Below are 26,809 nucleotides of genomic sequence, written 5' to 3' on the forward strand. Positions count from 1 at the left end.
CAGCGCTGTATGTCACGGAGCTGCTGTCAGCGCTGTATGTCACGGAGCTGCTGTCAGCGCTGTATGTCACGGTGCTGCTGTCAGCGCTGTATGTCACGGAGCTGCTGTCAGCGCTGTATGTCACGGAGCTGCTGTCAGCGCTGTATGTCACGGAGCTGCTGTCAGCGCTGTATGTCACGGAGCTGCTGTCAGCGCTGTATGTCACGGAGCTGCTGTCAGCGCTGTATGTCACGGAGCTGCTGTCAGCGCTGTATGTCACGGTGCTGATGTCAGTGCTCTGTATTACGGTGCTGCTGTCAGTGCTCTGTATCTCCTGCACCCTCTTGTTTGCCTACCCTGGTCCCTGACCTTCCCTCTCCTCCATTGCCTTCATTAGCTCCATAGTCCTGAATTGTCAGAACAATTTCCCAAATAAAAAAAAAATGCTTGTAGTTATCGATCCCAAATTCACCTCATACATGTATTATGCTATTGTCCAGGTGGTGGGACTACGTGCTACCCCCTAATAATTACCCCGTGGCCGCAAATTCGACCTAAAGGTTTGCGAAATTCGCCTCCCATTGAAGTCAATGGAGCCCGCGGCGAACGGTCGTTTTCGCGAACGTTTGTGTCCGTTCGCGTTTCGCGTTCGCGAAACGTCCCGTCGGAAGTTCGTCCATCACTAGTCAGGCATACCCGACCCTTTTCCCCTGTTACTGAGGTACAGCAATAGCATGGTTCTCGTATGCAGCAGAATGCCGGTACTAGTGCTGCTCTACCTTCTGGTGAACTGACGAGCACCGGTGGCCTATTACATCCTGGTCGTAGACAAAGTAGCACTGGAGTAACACTTGGTGATGTGGTGAGTCCCATGCGTGCAGTTCAAGCTGGTGTGGTGGCTAGCACAAGTAGTGTCCCGCAGCCACCAAGAATTCAAATGCAGGCCCATAGTGCCCATAGTGCCCTTCCTGATGCGCTTGTAAATCCTGATTGGCAGCCCACCACTTCTGCAGCGCCCGTACTTCCCTTATTTACTGAAATATAACAAAAAAGTAGAAAATATCTTTTTTTTTTTCAAAATTTTCATTGTTTATTTGTTTATATCGCAAAAAAATAAAAATCCCAGTGGTGATCAAATACCACATAAAGAAAGCTCTATTTGTGGGAAAAAAAGAACGTAAATTTTGTTTGAGTACAGCACTGCATGACCGCACAATTGCCAGTTAAAGCAGCGCAGTGCCAACTTGCAAAAAATGCTCTGGTCAAACCTGCAAGAAAAAGCCATAATGTGCTAGCATGCATCACATACTAGCACATTATGAAATACTTACCTTAGAATGAAGCCCTCCCAGTGGGGCCCGGTCACCGCTGAGAGGGCTGACATGTTACCTAGGCCTTTCTTCCGAGTTCGGGGGCTCTGGCGCTGTGAGTGGCAATGTCGCATGCTGGCGGGAGATCTCAGTTTCGTTAAGAAGCTCTGAAGATCCAGCAAGATATGCCGGACCTTCAGAGAGCATGCGTAAAAATAACAAAGCGGGTATACAACCGCTTTAAGTGGTAGCTCTTAGCGGGACCAATTGGAAATTAGAACAGTAAAAGATTAATCCAGATTATTTTTTTATGGGATACTACACATAAGAATTACCAATTATGATTTTACAGATCTTTGTTTGTTAACACTACCTGTGAATGGTTAGAAGGGCTACACAAAAATCACTAATGCATAAATGACCAGATATTTTAATAAACAATACTATGACACAAATCATATCTTATAACTGTGGCATACTATATATCATTACCTTGTGTATATTTGTAGATCAGTCTCTGAAGGAGCTTCTGAGAGATTAATGCCATATGTTTCTTTTGTTGACTGAGATGTTGTCTAAATGAAAAGCAGAATTTTTAATTCTATCATTAATTCAATGCTAAAAATACATGGGAGAAGAAGATTTAAAAAGAAAAGAAAATGTAAATATTAAAGCAAGTCTATTATGTATGTTCAATCAGAAATGAGATGATCTCTTAGTAGTCTTACATTTCCCTGAAAGCCAGATTCACTTTTCACTTGAAAATGATCATTAGATGCAACAGAAAAAACATATTTTTTTTGCAGAAGATTCTAATTTTTAATCTGTTTTATTTATACAGATATTGACACAAGTAACATACAGTTTTAATTCGATGGCGTCGATTTTATGTTGACATCTACTGTAATTTGTCAATAAATTCACATGCAGCTTGTAGTCCATAAACTGCAACTTAGTAATAAAGTATTTGTCAGATCACCTGAGTCCAGTAGACAGATGCACCCCGTTGGGGTCAGGAGTGCACCGCAAGGTAGTGGACCTTGCTGACTGCAAGTGGCTGACTGCAGTGGATGGAGCTCTAGGTGAATATGGAGAGCAGGTATTCTGGGAATGTGACATCGTAAGGGGGCGGGGTCACCATGTGACATCAACCCATGTGACATGAACCCATGTGACATCCACCGAAGACCCCGCCCCTTGTCCCTATATAAGTCGCCGCATGCCCGGTCCCCGTCATTGTGAGCGGGGGACTCGGCGAGGCAACATCTGAAGAAGAAGAGAAGAACAGAAGAATGGAAGGCGGCGGCGACAGCGGCGGCGATAGAAGACCACCGCCTGTAAAAGAGCTAGAAGAAGGCGCGGTGGCCCGGCAGAAGAACCGAAGAGGGGGACAAGACCCCCGAAGTCGGAAGAAGAGGCCGTGGCGACGAAGAAGAATGCCGGGCTCCTCTGCTAGTAAAAGAGCTACAAGAAGATAGCGGAGGAGTCCAGCGAGAAGACCCCCGAAGACGGAAGACCCCCGGAGCTGTGCAATAAACTATTTTATCTTGTGTGTTGTGTTTTTTTTTTACTTTATTTTACAGGTGAATGGGTAGGGGTACATTGTACCCCATACTCATTCACATAGGGTGGGGGGCCGGTATCCGGGGCCCCCTTATTATTATTAAAGGGGGCTCCCGTATTCCGATAAGCCCCCCGCCCGCAGACCCCGACAACCAACGGCCAGGGTTGTCGGAAAGAGGCCCTTGTCCTCATCAACATGGGGACAAGGTGCTTTGGGGTGGGGGGGCCGCGCGGCCCCCCCTTTCCCCAAGGAACCCCCCATGTTGAGGGCACGCGGCCTGGTACGGCTCAGGAGGGGGGGGCGCTCGCTCGCCCCTCCTTTCCTGGCCGGCCGGGTAGCGTGCTCGGACAAGGGTCTGTTGTGGACTTTGGGGGGACCCCCACGCCGATTTTTTTCGGCGCTGGGGTTCCCCTTTAAGTCCATACCAGGTGGCGGGGCCAGCGGCGTCTCCTTCGTGGGCCCCACCTACCTGCAGACCCGCTCGAAATGAGCGGACTTTTCTCCGGGCGGGAAAAGTCCGTTCATTTCAAAAGTACGGCGGACTGGCGCACACACGGCCGGATTGTCCACCGAAATGCGAGTCCGGCGGGAAGATTGGAGTGTAAAACTACATTCTAAGACCGCCGTACTTTCGGGTCAAAAAAGTATGCCGGAGGCTACACACGGGGGGATTGTCCGGCGGACTTGAGTTTGCCGGACTTTTCCACCCGCTTGTTTGATCGTGTGTACGCGGCATAACATGTCACGCTTCAAAATTGCACACGCACGTGGAATGGCGCCATCATTTTTTTTTTAATGGTTACGTGTTTTGAGTTACAGAGGAGGTCTAGGGCCTGAATTTTTGCTTTTGTTCTACCTCATGGCGACACCTCACATGTGTGCTTTGAACACCGTTTTCATATGTGGGCAGGACTTATGTATGCGTTCGCTTCTGCGTGCAAAAACACGGGGACAGGGGCTCTTTAAAAAAAAAAATTTGTGTTAATTTTACATAATAATTCTTATTTTTACACTTTAAAAAAAAAATTATCACTTTTATTCCTATTACAAGGAATGTAAACATCCCTTGTAATAGAAATATGACATGACAGGACCTCTTCACAGTGAGATGTGGGGTCAATAAGACCCCACATCTCACCACTAGGCTGGGGAAAAAAAAAAAAGATCACCGCTTCCCAGCCGAGGCGGCACCGGTTTTTTGAACGCAGAGGCCGGGCGTGACGTCATAACATCGCGCCCATCCTCCAACGATTATAGAGACTCCGTCGACCATCTGGTCCGCCAGAAATCTCTATGATCAACATTCGGGGCCGGCGGATCCTCTGTCCAACTCACCGATCGTTGTGGTGAGTCGGTAGAAGCACCGGAGGGCGGGGGGCATCCTCTTTCGCCACCTGTAAGAAGGATCAGGCGGTGGAACAGCCGCTATGATTGTTCTTATGGTGTAGAGAATCGGAGGCTGAAAATGCCGATATCTGAATGAGGTCTGTAGCCTCAGGCATCATTCAGATAGAACCCCACAAAGCCGTGGACGTCATATGACGGCCTACGGATGCCAAATGGTTAAGCAGCCAGGTGAAGGGCAGCTGGTCTCTATGCTGAACACCTGGAGAGGTAAGCTGACAGACAAGCATTACTGTGGATCCATGACAATATTGCCAAAAGGGATCCATACTTGTAACAGAGAACTCAAAGGAGTGGCAACTGTAAATTGGTGTTGGTTAAATGGAAAGTTGGAAACAACAGTAGGTACCTTAACAGAACAGACACACTCTATGCCTTTTTTTATTGAAATAATCTATGGAATACAAGCTTTTTGGGTCAGCTAGGTGCTTTGATGGAGCATGTGAAAAGTATAAAAAGTACAGTATCTCACAAAAGAGAGAGTATACCCCTCACATTTTTTGTAAATATTTTATTATATCCTTTTATGTGACAACACTGAAAAAATTATACTTTGCTACAATGTAAAGTAGTGAGTGTACAGCTTGTATTACAGTGTACATTTGCTGTCCCCTCAAAACACACAGCCATTAATGTCTAAACTGCTGGCAACAAAAGTGAGTACACCCCTAAGTGAAAAATGTCCAAATTTCCAATCCTTTTCCCTAGTTTTGAATAGCATAGGGAAGGGATAAGCAACCTAAGACATGGATGCACACACTGCCATTTAACGTACTGCTTGGAAGATCATCCCATGCTATGGTCACAGACCCAAACTGGTATGTTAGAGGACCCTCTGGTGAGCCCCTGCTTCCTACAAATACATCACAACTGACTGTCTCTCTGCACCCATGGCTCACCCACCTCCACAGCTGCTAGCCCTCCTTCCAATATCAGCATAGGCCTGCATACAGCTGTGGATGTTATTACATATAGAAGCTCACCTACCTACATTCTTCCTCCTCCTAGTGGAATTGCCAGCTGCATCAAGTATGAATGTAACATCCCTATGTCTCCAACGGTGCACCAATTTTAGCTGATCTGTGATTTGAGGGTACAGGAATTGGAGCTGGTATAAGGTCTGAAGGTGCAGGATATGGGGATGATCTTAGGTCAGTGTTGCACTATTGTTCACTGGCACGCTAGTTGTCTAATGCCTGTAAATTAACACTTAAAGTACCATTTTTATTGTAGTGTAAATGTATGAGCATTTGCACAAAAGTCTCAAATTATATTACTTCTGAATGGTTTGCAAATATGTGTAAAATGTTATTTTCAATATTTAAGCTGTCTTTTGTAGAGTGAATTTAACATAACCCAATACCCTAGGAACATTTGATCCTAAGAGGACCTAAGAACATAAAAACAGAAGAGACAAACAGACTATGAACATTCAACCAGAAGAGAAAACATAGCATTATACAGCATTCTCACTGATCCGATTGTTCCTTAATTTATTCAATCAAGACTAATGTATAGAAGATGCATCAGTCAGACCTTACTCCCTATTCTTCCATTTACATTTCATTATTATCAAAGTCTGTAAAAACACCTTCCATCAAGAATATCAGTATCTGAGTTCTGCAGAGTTAATTACAATGCAACCAATGTTATTGTTCACATGCAAGATAAGCAACATCTCTGCATTTTGAATCCAATCTCTTGAATCCAAGTTCTAACAACACTTTCCATCCAGTATATCAGCACCAGTTTATGACATTCTTGCCAGTGTTACTCACATATGGTATGAAATAAGAGTTTCTGCGCTGTCGAATCAGCTTGCTCTGTCTCCCAGTGCCACTAATTCCATGTATAGTTCATTCCTTAACTGGCCATAAATATCTGCTTCCAATTTAAAAGCTTGTAAAACAGTAAAACCCCAGGGAGAGAAGAAGCAGCTCATCATGTTGTGCCCTGGCAGGTAGCACAGAACTTCCAGAATGATCGATACATACCGCTCGTGAATGTAAGGCCTCAGAATGACGTGGATATTTTACAGGTTAAGTTATAGGATGCTAAAGGAGCTGGATTTTAATACTGTTGCTGCACAAGCAATTACAATGCTGCTAAGCCTAGCCCTGTTACAAATGATATGAAATTTAAAGTGGACCTTAAAGTAAAAAGCAAAGTTTACTTAATATATTGGACCCCATCGACTAGGCTAAATAGCAGCATGAAAAAAACCTGTATGGGAAAAAGTTACTAAATATACTTACTTTACCTCCACTTTACCACTTCCACTCATAGGCTAGGGCAATGTCATCATCCTCTGGTGAGATTCTGGGGAATGTCAAAATATCTCTTTCCTAGATGCCATGGGGTTGATTTACTAAAACTGGAAGTGCAAAATCTGGTGCAGTTCTGCATAGACACCAATCAGCTTGTAGTTTTTTTTTGTTGTCAAAACATAATTGACAAAGCTGAAGTTAGAAGCCGATTGGCTACAATGCACAGCTGCACCCGATTTTGCACTCTCCTGTTTTAGTAAAGCAACCCCCAAGTGTCATATCTGTAAGGCCGGATTCACACTGGTATGATGCGACTGTTGTACGACTGTTATCCTACTTTGCCTTGCGACATCGATCCTACTTCCATCGATGAAGTCGGATGGATCCTACTTCCATCCAACTTCATCGGATGGAAAAAGGATCCGACTTCATCGTCACTGGGGTCTGACTTTTTGGTAAGCTGCTTTGTAATACTTGTGTAGTGGAAGAAGGAAGTAGATCGGATGTGAAGATCGTTGCCTGCATCTGCGGAGTGGACTTTATTTCACTTGTTTGAGGATTTGGGATCAAGGGCAAAATCTATCCAAAATCATGTGGCGATCTCTGCACAATGTGCAATGCGTGTTTGGGTGCCATTATCCCTTAATGGCGACTCAAATGCTATGCAATTGTCACAGCAAATTGTGCCTTTTGAAATTGCGTGAAGCTTGCTATCTGAAAAGGAACAGGAGGGTCTTTTCGAGTGACAAACCCACATAGGGCAGCCAATTAAAGTGAATAGGCTGGCCCTATGCAACATGTAAAAATCACATGCAAATTGCTAAAAATGAAAATCGTAAAGCGGAAGTTACATACTGTAACTCCTTAATACATAAGCGCCATCTCTGCAGCTACCAGATAACCTGTGAACATTATTCACCCCCATTCTTCTTACAAACTTTTGATGCTACATTGGAAAAAAAAAAACAGTTAATTTTGACTATTAATATTATTTTTAAACTTTAACCCCATCAGATCTGCGCTATAGCCGAATGACGGCTACAGCACGGATCTACTTTGCCGGGAGGTCCTCCCCTTTGCACGCTCCCTGCGCGCCCTGTGATCACTGAGTCAATCACAGATCCCGGCCCCTTACCACGTGATCAGCTGTCAGCCAATGACAGCTGATCACGTGATGTAAACAGAAGATCGCTAATTGGCTTCAATGCAAAGGATACCAGTCAAAAGAGGAAGAGGCGAAGCCGCCTCATCTGTGCCCACCAGTACCGCCTTCCAGTGCTACCTGCTGGTGCCCACACAATGCCATGAATCAGTGCATAAGTGCCAGCAATCAGTGCCACCTATCAATGCCCACCAGTGGTACCAATCAGTGGCACCTAGAAGTACTGCCTATCAGTGTCACCTACCAGTGCTGATCAGTGCTCATCACTGCCACTTATCAGTGTCACCTTTTAGTGCCCTTCAGTACCACCCAGTGCCTACCAATGCCACCTCATCAGTGCCCAGCAGTGCTGCCTATTAGTGCCCATCGGTGCCACCTATTAGTGCCCATCAGTGCCGCCTATTAGTGCCCATCAGTGCAGCCTATCAGTGTCCATCAGTGCAGCCTCATCAGTGTACATCAATGAAGGAGAAAAATGACCTGTTTGCAAAAATTATTAACAAAATATAAAACGGTTTTGTATTTTTTTTTTTTAATCTCTGTCTTTTTTGATTTTTTTAACAAAATATAAAAAACCCAGAGGTGATCAAATACCACCAAAAGAAAGCTCTATTTGTGGGAAAAAAAAAATGATAAAAATGTAATTTGGGTACAGTGTTGTATGACCGCGCAATTGTCGTTCAAAGAGTGACAGTGCTAAAATCTGATAATTGGTCTGGGCAAGAGGGGGGTTTAGGTGCCCAGTAAGCAAATGGTTAAAGTATACTGTATGTTCACTTTGAAAAAAATGTAATAGAAAAAAAATTGATGTTTCACATGCCGATATCCATATATTTTAGATTTTTATTTTATTCCGAAAATATCTTATTAATATTATAACACACATTTTGAATTTGAGTTGAGTTCTTCTTTAAGCCTGTACAACCACTTTAATTTGTGAGGAGCCAAGTATGTAATTTGTCTAGCTTTTTTTAAATTTTTTTGTATAAAAACCCATTGGGGAGATTTTTCTTCACAGAGACAGCAGGAAGTGAAGGGAGATTTTACTCACACAGTTTTCACCAGAACAGGTGCCCCCAGTGGAAGATTTTCCCACTATTCTTGTTTCAGTGAGAATTTTTGATGTTGGATTCCTCATTACTTTCAGTCTCTTGATAGTTGTCACCATGACAAATAGAGGGGTGAATCCCCTCTGCACAGACACAGGTAGCATAAAAAAAAAAAAAAAATCGACAGGGTGTGTAAACCTACCCAACTCCAGTTTGGGCTTTTCATACAACCGTTTAACCGCTTCCGGATCGCCTACCGCATACAGTGAGTGGGGCAAAAAAGCATTTAGTCAGCCACCAATTGTGCAAGTTCTCCCACTTAAAAAGATGAGAGAGGCCTGTAATTGTCATCATTGTCTGATTTTTGAAAGAATTTATTTGCAAATTATGGTGGAAAATAAGTATTTTGTCAATAGCAAAAGTTCATCTCAATACTTTGTTATACTGTACATCCTTTGTTGGCAATGACAGAGGTTGAATGTTTTCTGTAAGTCGTCACAAGGTTGTCACACAGTGTTGCTGGTATGTTGACCCATTCCTCCATGCAGATCTCCTCTAGAGTAGTGATGTTTTGGGGCTGTCGCTGGGCAACATGGACTTTCAACTCCCTCCAAAGGTTTTCTATGGGGTTGAGATCTGGAGACTGGCTAGGCCACTCCAGGACCTTGAAATGCTTCTTACGAAACCACTCCTTCATTGCCCGAGCGGTGTGTTTGGGATCAATGTCATGCTGAAATCATGCTACGTTTCATCTTCAATGCCCTTGTTGATGGGAGGAGGTTTGCACTCAAAATCTCACGATACATGGCCCCATTCATGCTTTCATGTACACGGATCAGTCGTCCTGTTCCCTTTGCAGAGAAACAGCCCCAAAGCATGATGTTGCCACCCCCATGCTTCACAGTGGGTATGGTGTTCTTTGGTTGCAACTCAGCATTCTCTCTCCTCTAAACACGACAAGTTGTGTTTCTACCAAACAGTTCTACTTTGGTTTCATCTGACCGTATGACATTCTACTAATCCTCTTCTGAATCATCCAAATGCTCTCTAGCAAACCTCAGATGGGCCCGGACATGTATTGGCTTAAGCATGGGGACACGTCTGGCACCGCAGGTTCTGAGTCCCTGGTTGCCTAGTGTGTTACTGATGGTAGCCTTTGTTACGTTGGTCCCAGCTCTCTGCAGGTCATTCACTAGGTCCCCCCGTGTGGTTCTGGGATTTTTGTTCACTGTTCTTGTGATCATTTTGACTCCACGGGGTGAGATCTTGGGTGGAGCCCCAGATCGAGGGAGATTATAAGTCTTGTATGTCTTCCATTTTCTAATTATTGCTCCCACAGTTGATTTCTTCACACCAAGCTGCTTGCCTATTGCAGATTCAGTCTCCCCAGCCTGGTGCAGGTCTACAATTTTGTTTCTGGTGTCCTTTGACAGCACCTTGGTCTTCACCATAGTGGAGTTTGGAGTGTGACTGTTTGAGGTTATGGACAGGTGTCTTTTATACTGATAACGAGTTCAAACAGGTGCCATTAATACAGGTAATGAGTGGAGGACAGAGGAGCCTCTTGAAGATGATACAGGTCTGTGAGAGCCAGAAATCTTGCTTGTTTGTAGGTGACCAAATACTAATTTTCCACCATAATTTGCAAATAAATTCTTTCAAAAATCAGACAATGTGATTGTCTGGATTTGTTTCCACATTTTGCCTCTCATAGTTGAGGTATACCTATGACAACAATTACAGGCCTCTCATCTTTTTAAGTGGGAGAACTTGCACAATTGGTGGCTGACTAAATACTTTTTTGCCCCACTGTATAGACTCTGGCAGGGCAGTCCGGCAGCGCAAAATCACGTACCTTTACGAGATTTCGTGCACGAGGTCAGGGGAAATCCGGCAATCATTCATAGAGAGGCAGAACAGCAGTCTGCCTACATAAACAAGGCAGATCGCCATTCTGTTAGAGGGAAAGAGAGAGATCTTGTGTTTCTGCCAAGCAGGAACACGGGTCTCTTTCTTTCCCCAGTCAAAGGACTCCCCCCACAGTTAGAAAACACTCCCTAGGGACACATTTAACCCTTTGATCACCCCTGATGTTAACTTCTTCCCGCCAGTGTCATTAGTACAGTGACAGTGTATAGTTTTTAGCACTGATCACTATTAGTGCCATTGGTCCCCAAAAAGTGTCAAAAGTGTCAGTTAGGTGTCCGATTTGTCCATCACACATGTCATAGTCCCGCTAAAAACCACTGATTCCCACCATTACTAGTATAAATAAGTAAATATTGTAAAGCGCTACGGAAACTGTCAGCGCTATAGAAATCCTGTATAATAATAATAATAATAATAATAATAAATAAAAATTCCATAAAAATATTCCATAGTTTGTAGACACTATAACTTTTGCACAAACCAATCAACATAAGCTTATTGGGATTTTTTTTTACCAAAAATATGTAGCACAATAAATACTGACGTAAATCGATGAAGAAATTAGATTTTTTAAATTTTTTATTGAATATGTTTTATAGCAGAAAGTTAAAAATATTGTGTTTTTTCCAAAATTGACGGTCTTTTTTTGTTCACAACGCAATAAATATAAAATATAAAAAGCTCCATTTGTGGCAGAAAAAGCACATTGATTTTATTTGGCTACATCGTTGCATGGCTGCGCATTTGTCAGTTAAAGTAACGCAGTGCTGTAGCGCATAAAATGGCCTGGTCAGGAAGAGGGTAAAACCTTCTGGGGCTGAAGTGGTTAAAGTGAGTTCACTTTAAAGCCTAGTCCCCCAGGAGCACATCTTCACTCTCCCACCACTCCATTCAACTCCTGGGATTAAAGACAATACTTGGTACTTCTGAGTATGAAGAGCATGTGACTCACTCCCATGTGACAGTGGGGATTGCTTGGTGATTGACAGAGGACTGCCAGGGGTAGATATTTGGTGCACAAAGGTGAGAGTCCTATACGGCTATAGCACTATGGCAATATGGCAGGCTGGGCAATGTACAGTCCATTGTTGTATGTAAATGATAGTCCCTGGTGGTAAAATCTAAGGGATGCCAACACTTGTAAAGCAGCCAGTTCCAGTGAGAGCTAGAAGATACTCTGTAGATAAGCAGAGAGAACAGGCCTGATGAAGGAGCACACATGCTCCGAACAGGAGCCATCTCCCCTGCCTGCAAACCCAGAAGAGACATCATCCTCCTGTCTCCAGCATCCTCTGCTCCCACAAGCACTGCATCTAATGCTGGAATCCACCGGTTCAGTCACCAGCCTGCCTTGTGGGACAACAGAGACTCACTGTGGGACCACCTGGGAACCGTACAAGGGGACTTTGTTTACAAGAGGGATCTCATCTACTCATGTGAGTGTTCTACTTTGTAACTATTAAAGCAATTTAACCTGCTACACTTAGAAGCGCTGTTCTCTCTCTTCCTAGAGGACTGTCACATGGGGTAGGGCCTCAGGCAACCCTGTGTGTGCTTCAAGTGGAAAACTGACTTGGGCTTATACAGGGTTGCCCTTCCTCCTTCCCCACAGCTGAACGGAGGGGCAGGACACAAAGGCAGGTAATTATGTGCACCTGAGAAGGGCAGCACTGAAGTGAACTTCTTGTTTTGCCTTGAAAAAAAGGGTAATTTAAACTCAGAAAAAAGATCTAGGGTACATGACATTTATTGTATATGAAAATTGTATATGACGATTTGCAAGAATGCTCTATGTTGTAGGTAAAAGATTGTATTACATTTCTGACAACTTTAAGTGACAAAGTTAATTTTGAAGTCAAATTTTCGATTTAGTTTTAGTGATAGTCTTGCCATTTTAGTTAAGTTGTATTTAAGTCATCTGAATTGTTTTCATTTTAGTTGTATTTTAGTCAACTAAAATCTCCAGTGAATTATAGTTAACTAATGGGTTTAGTTAAATTGTGATGCATTATTTAAGAATTTCTCTAGAATTTCCAAACTCATTATATACTCCTGGAGGAAAAATCTAATAACATGTTATTATTTATAATATTTAGGTTTGTACATACACTACAGACACAGATTTAGCCATTGTGATATATACTGTGCACTACAAGTGCACTTGGATGTGCAGTCACTGTAGATCTGAGGGGAAGCTCTGCTGATTTCTATCATCCAATCATGTGCAAGCAAAAATGCAGTTTTTTATTTTCCTTGCATGTCCCCCTCAGATCTAAAGCAACTGCATTTCCAAGTGCACTTGTAGTGCCCAGTGGATTTGCCTTTAGTAAATCAACCCCCCCAAGTTTCATAAAGAAACAAAAATATTGCTTTTTGAAAAACAGAATTGCAACTTCAATATATATATATATGCACATATTACCTAAATATATTACCAACAATAAATATTAAGAAAAAATAAAATAAGAAAAGCCTTTTAGTAGATCCCCCTTACTTATTCTTTTGTGGTAGTGCAGTGTTAATTTTTACATCACTGGAGTCCTCTTCCAATCCTCCATGACGATTTCACGGAGCTGGTGGATGTTAGAGACCTTGCGCTCCTCCACCTTCTGTTTGAGAATGCCCCACAGATACTCAATAAGGTTTAGGTCTGGAGGCACACTTGGCCAGCCCATCAGAAAAAATACACATAAAGCAATGGTGTATGCTCAGCGATGAAACGCCTGCTTTAAAAAAAAATTGTGGGAGGACATGCATAAGTATGCTGGTTCATCAATAGCAACAATAAAAATATATTGTAGAAAAAAAATGTAATAAAAAAAAATAAAAAACATAAAAGTTTTTGTAAAAAATGATCGATCAAAGTCCTGAAAAAAACAAGTTGAACATAATGTTCTAGTCAACTCTGAGACTCGAGGATGCTTCAGGCGCGTGCTGGGGGACCCAATCACTCTGGAAAAAGGAAGGCAAAGAAGGGCAAGAATAGCCAGGCAAATCCTATTGCAGCATAATTTTATTTGATTAAAATACAAAATATTGACAGTATAAAAGGTGCACTTGCTAATGAGGGTAGGTGCTTTCCATATTCTAGTTATATATGGTGATAAACTGTGTTTTCCTTGTTCATTGTATCCTCGTGATGGGACTCTATCGAGTATTTTTGAAGATATTTTTGGAAGGCTAGATTGATGTCTTCTTCCCGATGACCTTTCTCCAAAGATTTTTTGCAGAGAACTTGGCTCTGGGCTTTGTAACCTTTAATGGAGCTACAATTACACTTTAAAGACAGAACTGGCTGTATGAAATGTTAGTAATCCATTGTGATGACAACTTCTTCTGTGTAGGTAAGAGTTCCCATCAGTAGGTTTAGAATTAGCTGAAGGAGGTGTGGCCGTGCCTTTCGAAACGCGTTCTGATTTGCCAGACATAATGGTAGGTGGCTCCCCACTCTGACAGCTCCGGAAAAAACTCCTACACAGAGTTACATAGCCGTGCCCTCCCCAGGTCCTTCGAGGCTTCAGCTATCCGCTGACAAACAGCGCTCGTAGACTCTTCCACAGGGACACCCCAGTGTCTCTTCTGTGATGCTGGATCTGGAAAGCACCTACCCTCACTAGCACTCAACTTCTTTGGTTGACCAAGGCAAGGCCTGTTCTGAGTGGAACCTGTCCTGTTAAACCGCTGTATGATCTTGGCCACTGTGCTGCCTCTCAATTTCAGGGTCTTGACGAACCTCTTATAGCCTAGGCCATCTTTATGTAGAGCAACAATTCTTTTTTTTCAGATCCTCAGAGTTCTTTGCCATGAGGTGCCATGTTGAACTTCCAGTGACCAGTATGAGAGAGTGAGAGAGCGATAACATCAAATTTAACACACCTGCTCCCCATTCACACCTGAGACCTTGTAACACTAACAAGTCATTTGACACTGGGGAGGGAAAATGGCTAATTGGGCCCAATTTGGACATTTTCACCTAGGGGTGTACTCACTTTTGTTGCCAGCGGTTTAGACATTAATGGCTGTGTGTTTAGTTATTTTGAGGGGACAGCAAATTTACACTCTTATTCAAGCTGTACACTCAATACTTTACATTGTAGTAGAGCTGCACAATTAATCGTTAAAAAATCGTGATCTCGATTCAACCCCCCTGACGATCTCTATTGCAGAGTTTTCCATTCTTTCATGTAACAAGTGGAGAGACTTTTCTACTCACTCAGCTTTCAAAAGAAAACATTGCAGCCTGCCAAGTTTTTGACATGAAACATTGTAACTAACTCTTCCTTCTTAGTTCAAAGAGATAACCTTCTATGTGTAAAGAGAAAATCCAGGCAGCCTGCCAAGTTTTTAACAACCTGGAAATGCAGGAAGTTTAACCACTTAAAGTCTACATCTTTTTCTGACACTTGTTTTAGAAGTTAAAATCAATATTTTTTGCTAGAAAATAACTTGGAACCCCCAAACATTATATATATTTTAGCAGAGACCCTAGGGAATAAAATGTCAATTGCTGCAATATTTTATGTCACACTGTATTTGTCCAGTGGTCTTTCAAACGCAATTTTTGGGGAAAAATACACTTCAATGAATAAAAAAAAAAGACGAAACAGTAAAGTAATCCCAATTTTTTTTTTTTGTTTTAACATGAAAGATGATGTTACGCTTCGAGAATCGTGAGATAATCGCGATCTATCTTCTACGCAAAAAATAGTGATTCTCATTTTAGCCAGAATCGTGCATCTCTACATTGTAGCAAAGCATTACTTCAGTGTTGTCACGTGAAAAGATATAATAAAATATTTACAAAATGTGAGGGGTGTACTCACTTTTGTGAGATACTGTTTTAAACAAGGCTATATGGAGGGAATGAAGAGAATACAGGGAAAATATAAACTGGAGTTCTGCTTTAAATGCTAGCAGGTAACTTTTTTGGCAGAAGAGATTCTATTTTTTTTTTTTATCTAATTGAGCACTGAGCCATACATATGGAGCTCAGTGTATAATCTCAGCATACCGTGGGTGCATGCCAGGACAAAGTAACTCAAGTGCACATGTAAAGCTATTTACTTAAACTCTATGAATAAACAGGTGTTGCATGCAATGCATTATAATATATTTCTCTTAGCTTTGGCCTAATTTTACCTTAACTGGAACTGTAGGATGTAAAGGACGCAGTAAAATGGTGTTACCCGAACGCATTAGTCAACACACAAAACAAAATTGGTGAAAAGATCTCGCTGTGAAAAATAAATGTATCTTAAAATTTCTTCTAACAAAATTTCAGATGAAAAGGTGCTCTGAATGTTCCAGCTGTGGGGTCATGCTACTGCAAAATGACTCTGTCACCAGAAAAAAAAAATTGCTCTTCCATTCCAGTCACAGCTGAAGCTTTCTGATTGCTTTTCCTAGTAATGGAAAAATCATACGAAGGGTCACCTAGGTACCAGACCACAGAAAGAACAGTGATCATCAACATGGAATATCTGTAAAAGTTTGCCTGGCAACTCTTTATGGTTGAGCACAATCACATTTTTTTAAGTTTCTTAAATTGTACAGATAAACTGTTATTGTTTGCTACTGGAAGTATAACTGACCCTAACATGTTACGTCTCCATTTCAAGTGAGTCAGGAAAGGGACACTTAACCATAACTCAAAGGAACCAGTGAAAATAACATGATATTTGTTAATTAGTGAATCATTTGCAAAGCATCAAAGCACTCATATTGAGTAACGAAAGACAGACATATGAAAATGACATATGAGCAAGTTAACAGTAATTGGGTCACAGGTACTTTAAGGTTACCTTACATACAATTCTAACAATGAGGCTTTCTTTAAGAGAAATTAGAAATTAATGTAGCCTACAGTGCCTAAAAGGGGTCTTTTTCACCCAAGTTCACCCCATTCTCTCCAAAAACTCCTAAAATATATTTTAAAAAAAGACTATAGCCTATGATACTTAAGTGATTTTCCACTGACTTTTTTTTAGCATCTCCTATAAACTGAGGCATGTCAGCAATTTTTTTTTTGTTTCATAAATTTTTATTGAATGGACATACAAAAATTGTACAACATTTCAATGTAACATTTGCAAGCATTAAGGTACAATGATAGAGAAAAACATTCTGTTTTTGCAAAAAAGGATATTATTATTTAGGAATCAATTAGTACTTTACCGGGATATGCATACTGCACTGTTCATTTATATATTGATTTTGTATTCTAGTTTGTAGATGTGTTATTCAAATTTTTGCTTACATTAGTAATGTGAGCTTAGAAAATTGCAATTTTTGAATATTGCAATAATAAAAAATAAATAAAAATAAATTAAATTAAAAAGGGGGGGGGGTAGGGGAGGGGTTCTTTTAGTATCAGAGTTTTCCCTTTTCTTTGTTTTTATCTTTCTACCTCCAATGCCTAGTGTATTCTATTGTTTTCCATGGTTATACAGAAGTTGCTTCATAGGCCGAGGAGGATTTGAATTGTATCCAGTTGTACCATGTGTACCATGTGGAGGTGAATTTAGATATTCCTTCCTGTGATATACAAATAAGCTCTTCTATTTTTTTCTAGGTTATTAATTCTGCGGAACCATTCCTTTTTAGAAGGAATGATTATTTGAGTGCCATTTGAGTGCCAGTGGCAAGGTATACAATGTCTCGCTACGTTGATCATGAACATCAGTAATGATTTAATGTATTGTTCTTTGGGAATAGTGGTATGATGTATGAGGTATTGCGCTGCATTAAAGTTCAGATTTTCAGATGTGATTGAGGTGATGCTGTCATGAACCATCCTCTAGAATTCCTGGATCATGGGGCATGACCACCATATATGCATCATCGATCCCGCCTTTTTTAACACTTCCAGCATCTATTTGATGTCTGGGATGATAATTTGTTTAGCAAAACAGGTGTTTTGTACCATCTTGTGAGTATTTTGTACCCGCATTCTTGAGTAGCTACATTTAACGATCCTTTATGTGCATACCTGTATATGGTTTCCCATTCAGTATTAGTTAAGCTGAAATTAACCACTTTGCCAACCGGCGCACGACGATGTACATTGGCAGAATGACACGGACAGGCAAATTGGTGTACAGGTACGTCCATTTGAAATTACCGCCCTGCCGGTGGCGCACACGCGTGCCGGTCGGGACCCCCCGTGAGTCCGGTCATGGGTCCCGCGGACTCGATCACCATGGGGATACCTGCAATCGTCTCACAAGGAGCTTGAATGGGGAGATGCATCTCCCCATTCTGCCTAGCAACAAGTGACACTGATCTCTGCTCCCTGTGATTGGAGCAGAGATTAGTGTTCACTAGCACACAGCCCAGCCCCCCACAGTTAGTAACACGCCCCTAGGACACACTTAACCCCTACACTGCCACCCCCTGGTTAACCCCTCCACTGCCAGTGTCATTTACACAGGAATCAGTGCATTTGTATAGCACTGATTGTTGTATAAATGACAATGGTCCCAAAAATGTGTAAAACATTTCCCATGTGTCCGCCATAATGTTGCAGTCACAATAAAAATCGCTGATCGCCGCCATTACTAGTAAAAAAAAAAAATTATTAATAAAAATGCCATAAAACTATCCCCTATTTTGTAAACGCTATACATTTTGCGCAAACCAATCAATAATCACTTATTGCAATTTTTTTTACCAAAAATATGTAGAAGAATACGTATCGACCTAAACTGAGGGAAAAAAATGTTTTTTTACATATTTTTGGGGGATATTTATTATAGCAAAAAGTAAAATATAATGCGTTTTTTCAAAATTGGCGCTCTTTTGTTTATAGCGCATAAAATAAAAACCACAGGGGTGATCAAATACCACTAAAAGAAAGCTCTATTTTTGGGAAAAAAGGATGTCAATTTTGTTTGGGAGCCACATCGCATGACCCCGCAATTGTCAGTTAAAGCGAGGCAGTGCCGAATTGCAAAAAGTGGTCTGGTCTTAAGCCAGCAAAATGGTCCAGTCTGAAAGTGGTTAAGGTGTTGTTCTCATGCTTGGCATGACATACTGGAGAAATATTTTTTCCCCTCAAAAAGACAGAGGTATAGATTTGATATGAGGTGTCTTTGTGCGTTTTTTTTTTTTTAGCAAAGAATCCGTGGGAGTTCTTATCCAAGCCAGAGATGACTCCCGTCTGGTTGAATAGTGTTTATTTTGCAAGTAATTCCATTGTGGAATCTAGTTTCGGATTGATATCAATGTTGAGTTCATCTCTATATAGGAGAGAACCCCTTTTAAAGAAGTGTTTGGATAAGATGTCTTTATGGGGCCAGATTTTGGAGAGTAAGTTTTGTTCTAGTCCTGGGAGGAAGTCTGGGTTGGACTTTAGCGGGGTAAAGGGGCCCAACCAAGGTGTTGGGTTGTTCGTTTTAAAAGCTTCTTGGAAAATCTCTAATGTAGAGCAGAGGATGTGGTTTGATTGCGGGGGGATGGTGATTTGACTGTATCCATGGTAGAGATCTTAAGTTATGTGGGGATTGCAAATGTTCCAATGTTACCTAGTCTTTGACTTGCTTATGTATGTTCCAGTCTACTATTCTTGCTAAGAGGGATGCCTGGTGGTATTTGTGTAGGTCTGGGAGTGCTATTCCTCCATTGAGTTTACGTAGAGTAAGTCTTGTGCGATTTATTCTGGGAGGTTTACTCCTCCATATGAAAGTAGAACAGGCTTGTCTGAAGGAGTTAAAGAATGTAGCTGGTATTCTGATGGTAATAGTTTGCATAATGTATAGGAATTTGGGCAAAATTGACATTTTGATTAATGAGGATCTACCAAACCAGGAGACATTTAAGGAGTTCCATCATTTTAGGTCCTCGTATGTTCCTTTAAGGACAGGGGTAAAATTTCAGCTGAATAGCTCTAATAATTTAGTGGGTATTTGACTACCCAAGTAGGTTATTGTATTTTTTGCCCATGTAAAGGGAAAGTTTTCTTTGGCAAAGTGGCATTGATTCCAACAGTAGTGTTATATTTAGGGCATTTGATTTAGAGTGGTTGATTTTTAAATTTGATATAGATTGGAAGTGTTCTAGATCTTGTAGTAGTCAGTATTTTTTTATGTGCAATAAATCCAAGGGTAAACAAAGGATAAAATTATTATCATTAGTATATTAGTATACGAACCTGTAGCAATTGAGCTGCATGCTTCTTTGATTTTTCTAGCCTAGTAAGGAATCATAGCCATAGATGAAACCGGACAGTGTAAATAGAAATATAGATGGTACTCTGGGATGTAGGGCTGAAACAATTAATCGATATTATCGATAATAATCGATAATGAAAATCGTTGTCAACGATTTTCATTATCGATTAGTTGGTCCGCACCATGTGATCCGCGGAGCGGGCCGCGGCCTTAGGAAAGGCCGCGGCTTCGGCCTAGCTCCGGAGCTGGCGGCCATCTTGGTACACCCGGCGGCGGTGGCGAGCTGCATGCTGACGTCACCCCCAGTGTGGCATGCTGCATACTGTAATGCTAATGAGAAATTGGATGAGAGGAGAATTATCATTGTATTTAACATTGATGTCAGCACTGTAAACCAGAGTATGAAGATTTAGGCTGCAAATGCTTTCATATCAAAGCTACACATCATTTAAACCTTAAGCTATTGAGAAATATAAGCACTTGCTAGAAATTGTTTTATGCTAGAGCTGCACAGGGTATTTTTGTTATGCTTATGCTCCTGCTCTCTAGCTGCCTTGTTACCTCCTCCTATGCTTGCCTTCGTCAGGCTGGATTCACACCTATGGCATTTTTACTGCATTTTGCAGATTTGCAATACAGAACGTGTTCCATAGGAAACCATGTTAAATGGACTGTAGTGCAAATCTGCAAAATGCAAAAAGCACTAAAAATGCCATAGGTGTGAATCCAACTTATTTGAAGAGGGAGCAGAGACGTGGCTTACCAGCACTATTTGTGTCTATGAACACACGCAGCCTGGCTTGGGAATGCACCTGCTTAGTACCCCGCTTGCTAAGGAGGCACCCGAAGGTGGGAGGAGCAGACAGCATAAGCAAAAGATTTCCAGAGGAGGAGGTGTGGGACCTGTGCGTCATCGTTGCACAAAGTGGCTAAATATAACCTTTTTTATTTTAACGTAAAAAAAAAAAATGTTATCCTTTAGTATCACTTTAACCTTTTTATTTTCACCACAATTAAACAAGTCATTGCAAAATCCTATAAATCCTAGGCTCTAAATTTCCACAGTGAAAAGCAACTGCCTGCGCTGCTTTCAGCTCCTCCTCCCCCGTCTACCCAGCAGCCTTCCGATAGACCCGCTGCAGAGCGCAGGCGTGGCAAGCCCTCGCCGGGCCGATTTCAAGCGCTGCCGTGATTGGAGGTTGTGCTCTGCACATGCGCGCATCCATCTCCCGGCTTCGGAGTGCCCTTCGCTCCATCCGGAGGAGTCGGCCGAGTCACGTGTGGCGGGTCTGGACTGAGACTCCGCACCGCACCACACCACCCCGGCACACAGAGGAGGAGCCGCTGTCACCATGAAGAGGTGAGAAAACCCGAGACGCCGGAGGGGAGCACTGAGAGGAGGTGGGGCAGTGACACCATGCAAGAGGGGAGGAATGTGTCATCTATACTGGGGGACACACGTGTGTATATATTTCTCCCCTTTTTCAGTTTTTTTTTATCCGATAAATCGATTATGAAAATAATCATTAGTTGCAGCCCTACTTGGATGTACAGTGGGAAAAATAAATATTTGATCCCCTGCAGATTTTGTAATTTTGCCCACTTACAAAGAAATGAAGGGTCTATAATTGTTATCATAGGTGTATTTTAAATGATAGAGACAGAATATTAACTGTAAATCCAGAAAAAAACACGATTCAAATGTTATAAATTGAGTTGCAGTTCAGTGAGTAAAATAAGTACTTGATTCCCTACCAACCATCAATAATTCTGGCTCCACAGTATGTGCTCATGTGGTACACAGATTAGTCCTGTTAATTTAAGAAGGTGCTCTTAACGACAACCTGTTATGTGTATAAAAGACACCTGTCCGCATAAACTCTTTCTTTGGCTTAAACCTCACCATCATGGGCAAGACCAAAGAGCTGTCAAAGCACACCCGGGACAAGATTGTAGACCTGCACAAGGCTGGAATGGGCTACAAGAACATCAGCAACAAGCTTGGTGAGAAGGAGACAACTGTTGGAGTGATTATTCACAAATGGAATAAATACAAAATAACCATCAATTGGCCTTGGGGGGGATCAGCCCAGAACTACACTTGTGAATGATCTCAAGGCAGTTGGGACCAGTACCATTGGTAACACAATACCCCGCCATGAATTGAAATCCTGCAGTGCCCGCAAGGTTTGGCAATGAACATTTAAATCATAATTTTCCCAACTACGGCCCTCCAGCTATTGCGGAACTACAGGTCTCATGTGGCATCTAAAACTGCCATTCACAGACATGACTAGGAAAGATGGGAATTGTAGTTCCTGAACAACTGGAGGGCCATAGTTTGGAGACCCCTGATCTAAATGATTCAGAGAAGGATTGGGAAAAAGTGCTGTGGTCAGATGAGGCCAAAATTAAGCTCTTTGGCATTAACTCAACTCGCTGTGTTTGGAGGAAAATAAATGCTGCCTATGACCCTAAAAAACACCATCCCTACAGTTAAGCACGGGACTGTTTCTCTGCTAAAGTTACAGGCTGACTTTGTCGCATGACGGTGCCATGTATTATAAAATCTTGGATGAGAACCTTCTTTCCTCAGCCAGAACACTGAATATGGGTTGTGGATGGGTCTTCCAGCATAACAATGACCCAAAACATACCGCCAAGGCAACAAAGGAATGGCTCAAGAAGAAGCACATTAAGGCCATGGAGTGGCCTAGCCAGTCTCCAGACCTATTCCTATAGAAAATGCATGAAGGGACCTGAAACTTCGAGTTGCCAAGTGATAGCCAAGAAACCTGAAGAATTTAGAGAAGATCTGCAAAGATGAGTGGACCAAAATCCCTACTGAGAAGTGTGCAAACCTGGTAACCAACTACAAGAAACGTCTTACCTCTGTGCTTGCCAACAAGGATTTCTCCACCAAGTACTAAGTCATGTTTTGCTTGGGGATAAAATATTTACCGAACTGCAACTCAATTTATAACATTTGTATTATGTTTTTTTCTGGATCGTTGGTTGATATTCTGTCTCTATCATTTAAAATACACCTATGATAAAAAAAAATTATAGACCCTTCATTTCTTTGTAAGTGGGAAAACTTACAAAATCTGCAGGGGATTAAATAATTATTTTCCCCACTGTAACTGCATCTCCATCACTCTTCAGCTTTATTCCCTTAAAGTGTACGTAAGGCCAAAACCAAATATGTTATATCTTGATTGCATTAGTTTGTTTTGTTAAGGTTTTGCTCCTTTATTTTCACCTGGTGATACTGTCAGCAACAAACTTCCTGTGTTAGTGTAACCACGACTCACTGCATCCCATCTATGGATGAGGAACATCAGGCTGCTCTACAGTTTCAGACTACAAACCCTTCTCCTTACCATTACATAGGGAGGAGGGGTTGTGTAGCACACAAAAAGATGGTTGATAATATTGTATAACCGCTTGCTGACCGCCTCACGCCGATATACGTCGGCAGAAGGGCTCCTACAGGCTGAATCATGTACCTGAGGCGGCCAGCGAGTACAAGCCCATGGCAAGCTCCATGAGGCGGGTTGCGGGTCCTGCGGACTCGATCACCACGGGGATACCCGCAATCGCCTCACAGGGAGGAAGAATGGGGAGATGCTAATGTAAACAAGCATCTCCCCATTCTGCCTAGTGACAGTGACAATGTCACTGATCTCTTCTCCCTGTCAACGGGAGCAGAGATCAGTGATGTGTCACACATAGCCACCCCCCCCCCCCCCCACAGGACACACTGCCCCCTAGTGTTTAACCAGTGTCATTTACACAGGAATCGGTGCATTTGAATTGCACTGATTGCTGTATAAATTACCCCAAAATGTGTCAAAAATGTCTGATGTGTCCGCCATAATGTTACAGTCACAAAAAAAAGAAACACTGATCACAGCCATTAATATAAAAAAAAAATGAATTAATAAAATCAATAAAAATGCTATAATTCTATCCTCTATTTTGTAAACACTATAACTTTTGAGCAAACTAATTAATAAACACTTATTGCAATTTTTTTTTTAATCAAAAATATGTAGAAGAATACGTATCGGCCTAAACTGAGGGAAACATTTTTTTTTAATATATTTTTGGGGAATATTTATTATAGCAAAATGTAAAAAATAATGAATTTTTTCAAAATTGTCGCTCTTTTTTTGTTTATATCGCAAAAAAAATTAAAAACGCAGGGGTGATCAAATACCACCAAAAGAAAGCTCTATTTGTGGGGAAAAAAAGGACATCAATTTTGTTTGCACTGTGCAATTGTCAGTTAAAGCAGCGCAGTGCCGAATTGCAAAAAGTGATCTGGTCAGGAAGGGGGTAAATTCTTCCGGGGCTGAAGTGGTTAAAATGTGAGGCTCTGTACAAATATAAGTACATGAACGTGGATTAACATCAAGATCAACATATATTTTTCTGTTCCTGCAGAAAAGTGTTAGGATCCTAAAAATTGAAAACAACTGCAGCCACTACATCTGAGGACTGGTAAGCTGCAAATTATGAAATTTTTGTTCTTGAGTCTAAACGTTAACAATATATATATAGCGCCCCTGCTCTGTTCAAATACCAGTAAAAAAAAAAAAAAAAAAAAAAACTCTAACCAGCCCTGGTAGTGTCAAAACTTGCCTGCTCCCCCTTCGGTCCCCTGAACATTCCTATTTGCCCATCACTGCGATGGGGTGCCCTATGGACCAATAAGAATATGTGGGAGGCAGAGGAGTGGGCCAACTTTGGCACTACCAAAGCTCTAAAGCTTTACCAGATCAAAACGGCCTAAGGTTCAATGGCGCTATATAAAACGTGTATAATAATAATAATAATAATAGAGGCAATGAAAGCTGCTACAAGCTTTTGGCAGGCATCTCTAGAAGCCTGTATTTAGTAATTGTCAGTCATTTTTTATTTTTGTTATACTGTTAAAGTGACATAGTTGATTGAAGATTCTATTGCATCCGACTACATAGCATGAAACGGTTTTCTGTTAAATCTCACGACAGAATCATCTAAAAGGGTATGGTAAGCCAGTGTGTAATTCAGCCTATCAGCATGTAGCTATCACCAGAAAACGAATCTTAGCTATCTATTTGTGATACAGAACTCCACATATTTTTAAATTGTTCTTCTTGGGATTGGGGAAGAGGTGGAGACAACCTCTATTCTGTCTTGCCATATGCAGGATGACAACAACACTATTGCCCAGTTTTATTGGGAATTTGTGGAGAGGGCCTTCAGTTACAAGAATGTGGTTTGAAATAGATTTGCTTACTTCACTACTACTTGTGCAAAAAAAGACAGCACACTATACAATATATAGTGTTCAACATTAACAGGCCAAACTGTCAAACTTCCTTACCGAGGTAAGGAAAAAAAAAGATAATTAACCTTTTTTGCTAAGCAGTAATTTTCATTTGTCTATCGAATACTACTCTTTTTTTTATAGTATTAATGTCCCTTATGATTATGACAATGTCTACAACATTTTATTCCAGATAATAATTGCACTTTATGAGTGTATCAAATAATTACAATTTTGCACAGCAGAAACCATTATAATAAAATCCCAGACAAATTACAAATGTACCTTACTGCAATATTCTATTAACTTTCACAGTTTTATTTCAATTGGTATATTTTGTTTTTCCAACAGTGAAATGTATGAATATAGGAACTTATTGTAACCCATTTTCAAAAGTAGACAACAAGCTGTCACCTCATGTGACTTCATCACTTTTTTTATCCTGCGTGAATTTATTCAGGACTCTCCTACCAAAGCAACATGTACCCTGCCAGATTAAGTAAAATTCCCCCCTGAAACCATTCCCTGTAACGTTAGTAATAATCATTATATTTTTTCTGGTGTTTTTGTAAAAACATATATCATCTTAATCAGGTAATATGTGCTTGATTTACTAAAAACAATAGGCTGTTTACTTTGCAAGGGAATTTTCCCTTAGCTTGATTAATTCACTTTGCTAAGACTATCCAATCCGTTGAAAGGAAAATGGGAAAAAAATAATCTCTTTTGCACATGATTGGATGATGGAAGGCATCAGAGCTTTACCTCTTTCAGTAAGCTATGGGAAACATTTCCTTTCACAGTGAACAGACTTTTTTTGTCTTTAACCACTTCCCACCCGGTCAATAGCAAATTGACATCCGGGAAGTGGTTCTGTTATCCTGACTGGGTGTCATATGACGTCCTTCAGGATAACATGCCGTTGCATGCCCGTAGGGGCGCGCATCGCGGCGATCGGTGGAGCGGTGTGTCAGTCTGACACACCGCTAAACTGATCTTGGTAAAGAGCCTCCGGTGGAGGCTCTTTACTACGTAAACAGCTGTGTTCAATCACGGCTGATCATGATGTAAACAGGAAAAGCCGGTGATCGGCTTTTGCTCACTTGCGTCTGACAGACAAAATTAGAGGAGAGCCGATCGGAGGCTCTCCTGACAGGGGGGTTTGGGCTGATTGTTTATCAGCGCAGCCCCCCCTCAGGTGCCCACACTAGACCACCAGGGAAGCCGCCTGGACCACCAGGGAAGTGGGCAAAATGTGGATGGCCAGGTATGTACCCTATGGCCATCCACATGTGCAAATGATGCCCAATCTGTGCCAGTCAGTGCCCACAAATGGGCACTGACTGGCACCATCATGTACCAAAATAAAAAGTGATGCCCAGCAATGCCAGCCATCAGTGTCATCAGTGTCACCCATCAGTGTCCAGCAGTGCCACCTATCAGTGCCCACCCATGCCCATCAGTGCCCATCCGTGCCACCCCTCAGTGCCACCCATAAGTACCCATCAGTGCCACCCATAAGTACCCATCAGTGCCACCTATGAGTGCCCAGTGCCACCTATGAGTGTCCATCAGTGCTACATACCAGTGCCACTTATCAGTGCCACCTCATCGGTGCCCATCAGTGTTCGTCAGTGCAGCCATATCAGTGCCCATCATTA

At 41.7% G+C, this 26,809-nt stretch overlaps 1 protein-coding gene across 3 annotated transcripts in view; it reads right to left on the reverse strand.

Annotated features, from left to right (window-relative positions):
* Positions 1-26,809, reverse strand: part of FIG4 (FIG4 phosphoinositide 5-phosphatase) — a 407,091-nt gene that overhangs the window by 98,232 nt on the left and 282,050 nt on the right. For all 3 annotated transcript variants that reach the window (XM_077487135.1, XM_077487137.1, XM_077487138.1), the window contains one exon: positions 1,782-1,864. In XM_077487135.1, the coding sequence (XP_077343261.1) occupies positions 1,782-1,864 (83 nt within the window). The remainder of the gene's footprint in view (positions 1-1,781; positions 1,865-26,809) is intronic.

This window comes from Lithobates pipiens, unplaced genomic scaffold (assembly GCF_037356315.1).
Source record: "Lithobates pipiens isolate NorthernLeopardFrog02 unplaced genomic scaffold, aLitPip1_a1.2 Scaffold_18, whole genome shotgun sequence".
Lineage (NCBI taxonomy): Eukaryota > Metazoa > Chordata > Amphibia > Anura > Ranidae > Lithobates > Lithobates pipiens.